Below are 12,435 nucleotides of genomic sequence, written 5' to 3'. Positions count from 1 at the left end.
TTGATCGAACAAGAAGTTTTCACCAGCATTAGTGCAAGCATCAAATGAAGTCGCGATAGAAAATGCCAAGCAAAAAAAAAAACAATAGGAGAAAATCTCATCAAACGCTGCATGTACGTAAATGTTAAATAACACATTTTTATTGAAATTAAGCTTTCACCATTGTTTGCTTTTCAAGTTGATAAATCAACAGACGTGAGTTCTTGTTCGCAGTTGCTGGTCTGTGTCTATATTCACGCGGATGATAGCAAAGAAGAGTTGCTCTTTTGTGAAGATAGCATGGAGAAAATAAATAACTTTTTTGAAACTGGATGATTAAAATGGGTTACAACGGCTGTGGGGGTTTGTACGGATTGCGCGCCATCTATGTTTAGCTCAAAATCGGGCTTTCAGAAAACAGAAAAGATTTAGCTCCCTAACCACTGCCCTAACCAATCGACATCAAGAGTCCATTTCTAGTATAAGTCGTAAATTATATAAAATCTGGAGCCTTCAAAGAACTGAGCAAAAACATTAATATAGATCACGAGGTTCTGCTCTTCTACACTACAGTACGCTGGCTGTCAAACGAATTGTTGTTGTGTTTTTTAATTGAAATCTGAAATCAAATTGTTCTTGGAAGTGCAAAGGAAACAAGACTTTTTGGTATACTTAAAACGACATAGAGTGGTTGGAGAGAGTATCATACCTGGCAGATGTGTTCGAACATCAAGATAAGCTTAACTTGAAGCTTCAGGGAAAATGAACGAATATTATAACTTTCCATGATAATCTCGGGGCATTTTCATCTAAACTGCAAAATCGGTAAAGAAAATAAATCTTGGAAATATTGTAAATTTTAAAAATCTGCGGTGCGGTAGATGAATCTGATTGTGAGATAATTAAAATTTTGAAAGAAGCGATTTCTGGGCATCTTGAATCTCTTGAAAACGAACTGCATCGCTATTTCTCTGAGCTGAAAAAAAGAAGAATCTGCATTTATGCATTACCCATTCTCTTCTTCCCTTGATGTTGCCAGCATTCCCGATGAATTACAAGATGAATTCTTTGATTTGCAGAATGATTCCGAGTAAGATGAAAAACTGCAGACACAATTTTGGTGTAGTATTCACCATTCATACCCAAACGTAAAATTGATTGACTTTTCGATAATATATTTTCAACACTATTCTTCGATTAAAAACAAAATTAAGATAATTATAATGACATAGGTTGGCGTTAACAAAAAAAAATTTTAATTAAAAAGTTAACCACGAAGGTTTAGTGAATAGTATGCAATTTTACTCATGCTATTTAAACAGTTATCAAGAGTAGTTCATATTGAAAGTCTACTAGAAAATCTTATTTTAATGCTTATTAATTTCCATACTAATTTCGGCTTTTTAATTCTATGGGGGTCGCGGGTCACTTACTTTAATAAAAGGGGGTCGCCACTCGAAAAAGGTTGGGAACCACTGCTCTAGGAGAACAAGGACGCGGGCAGGGGGAAAGGTGAACTGGTACACATTTCGCCCGTCGTTGTTTTATTTTATTTTCTCTAACTACTACTACTAGCACTAAAAGATAACCCAAACATGCAGTTGTTAATAACGAGTACTTTAACTACAAATCTAAGGGGTATCCATATCAATCTCTAATTCAATTTATTAGAACAGTTTTCTAAAAGAGCTAAAACTCCGTTCTAAAATTCCTTTTTAAAAAAAAATGGAAAGTGATCACGCTTATCCGGACCCCCCCCCCTCCCTCCTCTTCATCACACATTGTACCAAAATCACGGACCACTCCCCCCGCCCCCCACTAGGACTATGACGTCATTTATGGACGACACCTAGACGGGCTCATCGGTCTACCAAGCTTACGAATGTGTGGGTACTGCCTTCATTTGACAATCCATAAGCCTAAATGTTATTTGAAACTCATAGGTTGCTGTTCTTTCGTGACATTATTCCCCCCCCCCCCCTCTCCCACAAATTAAGCTACCTATGCAAGCAAACACTAGGCTAGGCCTACTTGACTTTTACAACACACCCATTTTTATCCGAATAAAAATTTAGGCTGAAGGGGTAGGGGAGGTAACACTAGTAACAGCTTTTTACCGCAGAACGAACACCACAAATCTGTCAACATCGCCGGCTAATAAAGTATATCACATTTGTCCCTTGTTAAACAATTCAATTTTTATTTCAACGCCATATCAAGATAAAGCTACATAAATAATTGTTATAAAGTACATTGTTATTATACAGGTCTATTGTGGCTATTTCACAATTTATTTTTAATACTAGGCCTATTTAATTTTAATTCATTATAATAGATTTCGTTATCGCCCTTTGTTGTCGATTACTTCCATGTAGCTACGAGGCCTGCCTCTTCATGAATGAAACAAAAATACCTAAAAGTAAATCTAGATGCGCACTGAAAATAACATGTAGATCTAGTTAGGCTACGTTGTGAAAACGTTGGTTGTTCATGAAACATTTTAAACATATTTATATGTTTAATACATTGTACTACGTTTATTATTATTATCTTTTTTAGTGGTCATTTTTAAAAGTACTTGAGTAAATATAGCCTAGATAGTATTGTATCGACCTTTTTATTAGTGAGGTATGAGATTGATGGAGTAGATGCGAATAAAATTAAAATGAGATAAGAGTTGTAGGTGCCTTTCCTACGATTTATCTGCTCTAACTCTAACTAATTGCAGTTGTTTCCAAAAGAAAAGAACATTACGGTGTATACAGGAAATTTAATGTCACCTAAAGCTTTGTCGTAGAGTGGAAGCTAAAGATCAGATAAGCAAATACAAGAATCGATACGGGACGGCAAACATGGTAGTTTAACAAGGAGGGGAGGGAGATAATTCAAACACGCCCAAAGAGGTGGGCTTTCAAAACACCACGCCCAAAAGACTTCAAGCGTTTATGTTACATTCATTTGATGCACTACCCACCCCCCCCCCACCCCCGAGGAAAATGTCTTATAGAAACACTGGTGCATATATGAACGCAGGCAGGGTATATATATATATATATATATATATATACAGTGGCGTAGCCAGGATCATCTCAAGGGGGGGTCCAATTTTTACCCGGGGACAAACTTTCGATTTGCACCCCCCCCCCTCATACTTTTTATATATATACCGAGGGGTCTATGGGGGGGGGGGTTATGACCCCCCTGCCTACGCCACTGTATATATATATATATATATATATATTTATATATATATATTTATATATATATATATATATATTTATATATATGTAATGGGGAAAAGTTGACCCCCACTTCCTATAACAGGATCTTCTAAGCCAATGTTCTACTGATTAGAAAAATCCCATTTTAAATGAGTTTGGGTCTGGCTTTTTGTGATGATCTATGACCATAGTCATACCTGTAAAACAATCATTTTGTTATGTAAAGTCTTGATGATTTTCATAGAATCAGCAGGGTAAATTTCCATTAACAAGATTAGGCCTACAATAGGATTCTGCACACAGGCCTATTACATACAGCCTAAAGCACAAACAGGAAATTTCAACCCACACTTGTTCAGTGGCGCCACTAGCTTGGTTGACACTCTTTGGCCATAACTCAGGGTGTCACCCTCCAACGACTTAAGATAAGCTATAAGCTGTATTAGTGATAGTTGTATCCATGATACGGATGGTAATTAGTATGACTGCTCCGATCCTACTCCAGTAAAGGTGGGTATAGTGCAACACACAGTGGTTTCATTAACTAAGAAAAGATCACAAGAACTGATGCATAAGGGTTTCCAACTTATGGGTAACAAAAGAGTTTCTGCAAGGTCACAACTTTATACAGTAACAAGAAAAAAATGTCAAGTAATAAGAGTATAATTTTTTTTTTAAAGTTGAATATGGCTTTTTGATTGAAATGGCTTTTGTAGTTGTATTATGATCACCGGTCAATTTTTGTTTTATAAAAACAGTGTCACCCACAAATGATTGGGAATTCTTGATTTGGTTATAAGTTATACACAGTGTATACATAAAAGACAAAAGAAATCTTATTCCAGTTTTCAAGTTTAATGATAATTGTATTAAATACAACAAATTTGTAATGAGAAAGGTGTTTAGTTGGTAAAATAAAGGATTTTTTTTTACTGCAAATGCAATAAACCATGTAACAAGTACCTGGTTTAAAATAAGTGACAAGAGACATATATACAAGTAATTTAAAATATTGAATTTATTTTACAAAAAAAATAATACTGTGCTAAGAGTGTCAACCCCTAGCAATAGGATAGTTGGACATGAAGTAATTAACACAGCAAAAATATTAGTATTTCTGTAGTCATTGCAATAAATTGTAGGTTTTCCCTTATAAAACAAATGTCAAATTTAAGACATAACTGAACATCAAAAGATACACCAAATAAGATTAAAATTAGCATGAGAAGATAAACCAAACTTAGCTTAATCAACATCAGTAGATATGTGTGGCCAATGCTTGATTTTTTTTGTGTCATTCAAGAGAACACATATGCTATTTTTAAGTGTGATTACACTTCATTGTTCTTTACACTTGTAAAATAATATTTATTAACATACCAAACACATTAATTTGGTACAAGGTTAAACCAATTTACATGTGTACATTATTTTTAAATAAGCAACATAATAATAGAAAAACCAGTTAAGAACACATTAAATTAGTCATATATATATAAAACATGTACTATACTAGAAGCTAATCACGTTAGTTACATTAAAAATTGATTTTTTTCTACTTAGGGTGGTAGAAATGTGTCTATTATAATGACTAATTAAAGCTATTTATTTTAAAATCAAGATTCAGAATAATTAAGCTTTACATAAGCAGGGCCAAAAAAAAAACGATAATTGAGAAAATTCTCACCCACATAAAAAAAAAGGTTACACAATTATATATTAGTTAATTAAAAAAAAATCTTTCTGTTTGACTGCCTTAAATTTTTTTTTTACTAAAATGTTCAAGCATATTCCTTAACCTCTAAAATATGTTGCAGTAACTGCAATTCAAATGCCGCACTGAAATTTAGTCATAACTATTGGGGCATTTTTCTAAGAATTGAACATCCGTGCTCTACTACAATACTTAAACGAAAAAGGGACTAAAAAAATGGGAACTACAAACATACACAAGTCACAGAAATAAATCGGCATCATCCACATTCCCTCTCGTGCAGCCAAACCCAGATCTCACAACAATAAACCACTCTCTCATTCCTCACACTCAAGTACTGCGTGAACTGCTACGACTGCTGAAGCTTCTACTCCTGGTCCTTCTTCTGGCTTTGGTTTCTTCCGGTTTCCTATCCCTGCTCCTATCTCTCCCATACATCTCCATGTCACCCCCTGTGCCTTTGAAATCTCTTTTCGTGACCCCTTGAAACCCACCTCCATCTCTTCTGTTATATGAATTCTGTGGGCTTCGGCTTCTGTTCCTACCTCTGTAACCATAACCTCCTCTGTTGTTATAAAACCCACCTCCTCTTCTGAAGTTGTTCTTCCAATGCCATCCATCATCCCCTCCTCGGCGGTTTTGCCCGTAATTATCATAGCCTCTCCGCCCGCCCCTGTCAAACTCCCTTCTGTATGGTTTCTCTTTGTATCCGACTGGAGAGCTCCACCTGTCTTTCTTATCCGGGCTATCCATTCTATCGCTGTCCCTGTCATCCCAAGCGTCCGCACCCCGACTGCCGCCAGGTCTGGAACTCTTCTGGTCGTAACCCTTGTCCCACTGGCTGCCAGATTTCCCTGCATCTTTGTCTCGAGCACCAGGGCTTGTTTTATCATCCGCCTCCTTTTTCCTGTACCACTGGTCATCTTGGTCCCCTCTTCTGGCGAGATCCGACCCGCCTGCCTTCCCATCATCACTCCCAGAGCTGCTCCTCGACGGCTTCCTCTTCTCTCTCTCCTTCTCCATGAAATCACTCTTCCCTGGTCTGCTCATTCTCTCCCTGCTGTCACTTCTCCCCCTCCCAGCTTCCCTTCCCCTGGACTTATACAAAAGCTCTTCACTATCTGGACCTTTATCTTCTCCCTCCTCTTCACTGCTGTAACTTTTCTCAGCCTTGCCACCTTTGGTATTGCTGGCACCAGCTTCTTTTCTATCCTCCCAGGCACCGGCCTTCTTGTACTTCAGCTTGGATGCTTCATCTTCACTGTCATCAGCCCTTCTCTCTTTCTTGCTTTTCTTCCCCTTCTGGTCTTCTGAGTCGCTGTTATCACTTTCAGAATTTGAGCTTGAATGTTTTCTTTTGTCTGACCTCCTGCGTTTCTCTTTCTTCTTTTTGTCCTATGTACAGTAGGAAAAAAATAAAAATATTTAATTTATTTATATTAAAAAAATATTACAGTAGTGAAATATATTAAGGGTGTAGTTGTTGAATGAAACATCTCTACATTGCTTTAATCTCTAACAACAAATAGTTGTATTTGTTTATCACTACATTACCTTGATTTATAACAGAAAACGCCTTTAGTATTTGGTTAGATAATACAGAATCTTTAATTAAAATGTATAATGCTATTTTTTATGTCAAAGATATTTTAGAAAAGTAAATTTTTACTATGAACATGTTATTAACTTTTCCATGTAAGTTAGAAATTGGCAAGGTGTGTAAAATAACACTGAGTGACAGCAAACATTATTTGAAGTATTTGATGGTAAATACTTAACTCTTACCTTTTTCTTCTTTTTCTTATGTGAATCATCGGAGCGATCGCCTGACTCATCGTCTTCAGGAACTAAGTCATAACCTCTGTCACCTTTCTTTGTATAGCAATCCATGGCCAAATGACCTACACAGCAAAAATTAAGAACATATTTTAAAATATGTGATGGCCTATGTACATTGTAAACAAACAATGCAATAATTAAAATGTTAATTTTATTTCTTTTACAACAATTTTTAAGAAGCCCAGAATTTTAAAATAATCAAATCTACTTGAAGGAATCTTTTGTTTTAAGAAGAAAATAAAGATAAAATAACACTAATTTTCTGTTTCTCTTTGACATCCTTAAGCTATTTTGATGATTGCACAGTTGTACAGTTTTAAAATTTGTCAGCTAGTGTTTCCCAAGGTTTTTAGTCTATACTCGCATTATTAACTCAAAATATATTAAAACCACGCAATTTAGTTTATTTTTAACTCTTTCAGGACACCAAACGTTGGGAAACATTAAAATCACATTTATAATCTCACTAACATCTTGCATTAAAATTATAAACTATTTTTAAAAATAAATATGAGAAAAACTAAGGAATCTATTTTCATCAAGATGCATGAAGTTGAAAACAAATAGTTTTATTACATTAACAAACTAAGCTCTACCTGCAGCAGATTTGAAATCCATTAAGTGATGGAAAACAGAGGAGTTAAAAAGTGGTGCTAAATGTGTAACTCCCAAAAGAGCATTGGATCACAAACCAACCAATCAAACATAATAAATCTTTTATCGCAGTGGGCCAATTATATTTATACTTCTTGGGTCCTTCTGGATACGGCTGCATTTCATGGTGGTTGAGGTGATTGAGAACCTGCTTGCCTTGTTAAATTAAAAATTTTAGTGGAGTAGTAAACCAGAATTTAATACCATGCTGCAGTTGATTGAAGTTAAGTGTTCAGAAAGCCGCTGAAGAGGAAAATTATTCTCTTGCTGGTAGATGTGAAAACAATATTTTACTCTTGATGGCGGATGCAAGAAAATATGTAATTCTTGATGGCGGAGGCAAGAATACATTTGATTCTTGAAGATAGATGAAAAAAATACTTCATTCTTGATGCTGAATGCAAGAAAATATGTAATTCTTGATGGTGGATGCAAGAATACATTTCATTCTTGAAGATAGATGAAAAAAATATTTCATTCTTGATAGTAGATGAAGGGAAAATTTTCTTTCTTGATGGTAAATGTAAGAGAATATTTCAGTCTTTGTAGATGAGGCAAGAGAATTTTTCATTCTTTGATGTAGAGATAAGAAAATATTTCATCATTGGCAGACACAAGATTTGGCAATCCTTTTAAATTTTTTTACAAAGTGGGAACACTTTCAAATCACCAGGATAAATCAGATTTGTAAAAATGAAAATCTTCTTTGCAATGTGTAGATCTGGCTCTTGTAAAATTATTCAAATTCATCACACCAAAGGAAAAAATCTGGGCATCAGAAAAATTGTAAAGGTGATCTTGGGAAATCTCATTTCTTGCAGGTGTTAGAATAAGTGTATAAATAATCAAACTCTCTGGTCCGTTTTGGAGCATTGCTGCACAAGATGAAAAAAAAGCTATACCTAAAGTAATCTTTACTCTTAATTAATTCAATATACCAGTACCAGTATTTAACTTGTTAAAATATTTATGTAATATTGTTAAACTTTGTATAACTAAGAAAACAACTAAGGCGCACTTACCTCGCATTCCACATCGCCGGCACGTTGTGTTCAATTCTGCACCAAGGTCGATTCTACTACGACCTCTATTATTCCAAGATCGCCGCTTTTTCTCATCCTGACTGTTAAATGATTAATTTTTCAAGAAACTGGAGATACTTAGCAATTGTGAAATTATTAATGAATTAAACAAAAAACAGGAAATAAGTGAATGATTAACAGCAGTTAAAGCTGAATATTTTACTTGGATTGAACATTATTTGGATCCAGGTCTTTCCCAGTAGACTGATTCACAACTTTCATGGACAATGATATTTTTTCTCCATCACCCTATGAAAAACATTTTAAACAGTGTTATTTACCTTTCTGTAGACACCTACCTTCACCTTTATTACTGCAAGTAATTATATTATGTTATTTTAAAAATATAGTTTCACATACATGCCAAGAATTTTATACAAAACAAGTAAGCATAACAGATAGATACATTAAGATGGGATTCTTTTTTAACAAATGTTAACACAAAAATCTTACCTCCATAGAAATAACCTTGCAGTAAACCATATCACCTTTGGTGACCATGTCAGATGGGTCATCAACTCTGCCATTGGACATCTGACTCTTGTGAACAAGCCCTAAAATATAAAATACATACTACTACACTCTTTCACTACTAATTTCCTCTTATCAAAATCTTATAACGAACTAACATTGTGCCACACTTACCCCAAAATAAATATACAACTTAGGCAATTAGCTTTACATATTTTAGGTTTTGAGAAAATTAGGTAATCTAAGTTTCAGTGGATTAAGGACTTTAATTCTTTTTGAAATGGAATATTTAAACACAATAATGAAAATAATAGCATCCAGCAATTATTTAGTAACATTTAAGAATTTTCTTACAAATTTTGTTATTACAAACTTGTTGTAAAAAGAAAAAAAAGATTTTTTTTTGATGTATGCATAATTCACATCACTAACCTTGCTTTCTGCATCCTGGGATTTTAACAAATGCGCCATAAGATTGCAAGCTGGCAACCTAAACAAAAAACAAACATATAGGTTACAATAACTCTGTAAGTACATCACTTTTAGAGAAAAAAATAACAATACTATCATTTCAAAAGTATTTCCTATAAAATATAAAGCTGCATTGAGAGTCTACATCCATTAGTACACATGGTCACATTTTGAAAAATAGGGGATGAAGGCTAAAAAATTCTGATATCTGTATACTTACAAGATTTAATAATAATCATTAAAAAAGTTTTTAAAAACCCACGTTTTCTGATTGAACTAAAAAGTAGAAAATAAATGTTATACATCACAATAATGCAAGCGATCACTCTACTATAAGCGATGAAAAACGTGGGGCGCCGAAGTAAAAGTTATATTACTATTGATTAGATAATACTATTGACTTTTATTAGGGAGCTTGTAGAGAGTCAACAGTATTAGAAACTGTAAGAAAACCACGGCGCCCCACGTTTTTGAAAATGTGGGTTTTTTTAAACTTTTTTAATGATTATTATTTTCTACTTTTTAGTCTTTGTCTGTTTGTTTGCATTGAACTCTTGCTATCGATTTTATCTTTTCACTTTTTTTTTTGGGTAAACGAAGACAACTCGTAAAAAGACAACTCGTAAAAAACACGTTGTGTGAATACGTTACTGACTAGAACACATAGATTTGAACCCGTGTCGAGTGGGATAGCAATCGTGTGCCCAACCACTCGACCATATCGTCTCCCCCAAACTGGCCACCAGTGGTAATAGTTACCTCCTGTAAGTTTAAAGTCGGTTAAAACTAAATTATCTGCCCCTAAGCCTCTCGCGACGTGGGATCGTTCGCTTCACTGCGCGCGGCAAGAGAGAGGCTAGCTACGCGTCGCTGGGTTTTTTTCTAATGGCTCGCAGAGGAGAATTATATATATAGATTATATAGCGGTCTAAAATGCTCAATAAAATGTTTCCATTGATCAATTTAGTAATAATAACAATTGAATATTCTATGGTCATCCAAAAGAAAGCTTCCCTGAAAATTTCAGCGCGCTAGCTAACTGGGAAGTGCCAGAAATTTCGATCGCAAGATTTGATTGGAAAAACAAACAAACAGAGACGAAAGCAAGTTAAAGAAAACGTGGGAAAAATAAAGAATGTTAATATTTATAGTGTGTGATGTGACAAGTAGTTGAAAAAAAAATACACTTCAAGATGATGGGGGAATAAGCCACACCCTGAAAGAGGCCCCTAAACAGCAGCAGACTTTCTCTTCCTTGGAATCCTTAAAAATAAAGATATCTCTATTAACACTAAAATAAACAAAGTTTCGCCAACCCGGCAAGACATAAGGGAATCCAAACATCAGCTAAAATATAAAAAGCACAACAATTAGGCTAATCTTTTACTTGTCAATATTCAATGTATCCTCCCTTCATATAAATTTTATGTAAATATTTAGCACCTAAAACTAAACTAGGATCAAGTTCTAAAATGTAGTGTTAAGTCCAGTTCAGAGTTATATCTTAACTCTAAAAATTAGTTTATAACGTGGCTGCTAGAGATGATATTCAATTGTAATCTGGACACAACAATTGAAAGCTATGGATCTACAGAAGTAGATCTTAGAATCTAGGCCGACCCTCAAAAGGTGATTAACAGGGTCCAAACAATTGGAAGTAACATTTAACATATGCATTTTAAAATCAAAACTCAGCTGTTTGGTTGCAATCTCACCACATGTTTATTTTACCAAAAAAATGAGGATGCCACCCAACAAGTCAGAAGAGGTGAAATGGTATGAAACCTAACTTGAAACTTTCAGTATGTTGCATTACAACTAGAATTACTAGTCCCTAGATCAAGAGTATTCTAGCTAGAGAGATCTAGATAGATCTATCTAGATTAGAAGATAATCTTAGTCATTCTTAGTGTTAGAGTTAGACATTCTTAGAAATCTTAGTCTAGTCTGCTCTAAGACTCCACACTCCACAACCGTGCAGTTTATTAGTAGATTTCTAGACATAGAAAATTAGAATCTCTATCTAGAATCTCAAATAGATCTAGTAGTAAGTAGTTAGTTTAGTAGGCTAATTTATTGGTGACGGTTTGTGTGTTATACCAGTCTCAAGAGATTAGAACGTCGCTACTACTTTATAGTCAATTTTTTTATATTTTTATTAATATTTATTTAAGATGAAAAGAACCGTCGGTCAGCCATTTTTTTTTTTTTTTTTGGTAGAGGCTGGTCTAGTCTAGTCTTGAATTCTAGTTTCGTCGTTACCTCGCCATGAAAGATGTGAAATAATTTAGGAATTATGGAGCTTCCATAGTCTCGATACTCCCTCATGCTTGTAGATCTGTATTGAATTTAGAAATTTAAAAAGCAACAGAAGTTTTCACAATCTTGTCCTCCAAGAAACGTTGTAAAATTATTTTATTTAGGAAGTAATTCAGAAAACTGGATTTCCTAAATACCGAAATCGGTATATTCTAGATCTATCTCGGATTGCAAAAAAAAAAAAAAAAAGTTTAATTAATCTTCGAAGACCTTAATATAATATGTTATGAATCATGATGACTCAAAAAATCTATTTTTATTTTATGTCCAAAATAGAAATTCGTAGGTAAAGGATAGAAGAAACACATAAGCTGACACAAACAGTTTATCTGACGCCAATGATGCAAAGACGAATACGTGTGTAGCGTCATAAGACTTTGATAATTACTTTTAATTACTACATATTTGACAGTTTCACGTTCATAATTTCTAAATGGCGAGGTTGTTTTTTTTTCTTTACAAATAGTTGGAGCTTGTATTACAGGTTTAGTCGGAATAGGGTGCCACTGTCCTGAAAATTTTCTCAGAAGGGAGCGCTCCAGCTGCCTATGCCCCTGAGACTGAGAGGGACACAGCTGGACTGAAGAAACAGTGAGTTACTTTTGAACACGCTGTAGCTCACTTTAAAAAAAAACAGTGACCCACTCTAAACAGTAAAAATTCACTCTATATGCAGCAGCAAGAA

The 12,435-nt window shown here is 34.5% G+C and overlaps 1 protein-coding gene across 1 annotated transcript; it reads right to left on the bottom strand.

The window, feature by feature from the left end:
- Positions 1–4,044: 4,044 nt before the first annotated feature.
- Positions 4,045–11,885, bottom strand: LOC131949155 (uncharacterized protein DDB_G0283697). The gene is made up of 7 exons (XM_059310931.1): positions 11,694–11,885; positions 9,393–9,450; positions 8,943–9,043; positions 8,653–8,738; positions 8,430–8,530; positions 6,700–6,815; positions 4,045–6,309 (listed from the first exon to the last, which is right to left on the bottom strand). The coding sequence occupies exons 1-7, from the start codon at positions 11,757–11,759 to the stop codon at positions 5,245–5,247; spliced, it is 1,593 nt and encodes a 530-aa protein (XP_059166914.1). The 5' UTR covers positions 11,760–11,885; the 3' UTR covers positions 4,045–5,244.
- Between the last annotated feature and the right edge of the window lie 550 nt (positions 11,886–12,435).

This window comes from Physella acuta, unplaced genomic scaffold (assembly GCF_028476545.2).
Source record: "Physella acuta isolate Inbredline_101_S28 unplaced genomic scaffold, ASM2847654v3 ptg000676l, whole genome shotgun sequence".
NCBI classification, from domain to species: domain Eukaryota; kingdom Metazoa; phylum Mollusca; class Gastropoda; family Physidae; genus Physella; species Physella acuta.
Note: the sequence above shows the minus strand (reverse complement) of the source record. Positions and strands in the feature narration are given on the sequence as shown.

What these genes read in the sequence shown, in the direction of transcription:
- LOC131949155 (XM_059310931.1), bottom strand. Translation starts at nt 11,759, where the DNA reads ATGAGGGAGTATCGAGACTATGGAAGCTCCATAATTCCTAAATTATTT. An exon ending in CCCAGGATGCAGAAAGCAAG is followed by an intron (nt 9,044 to 9,392) that starts GTTAGTGATGTG and finishes TTTATATTTTAG; the next exon opens with GGCTTGTTCACAAGAGTCAG. An exon ending in GCAAGGTTATTTCTATGGAG is followed by an intron (nt 8,739 to 8,942) that starts GTAAGATTTTTG and finishes TGTTTTTCATAG; the next exon opens with GGTGATGGAGAAAAAATATC.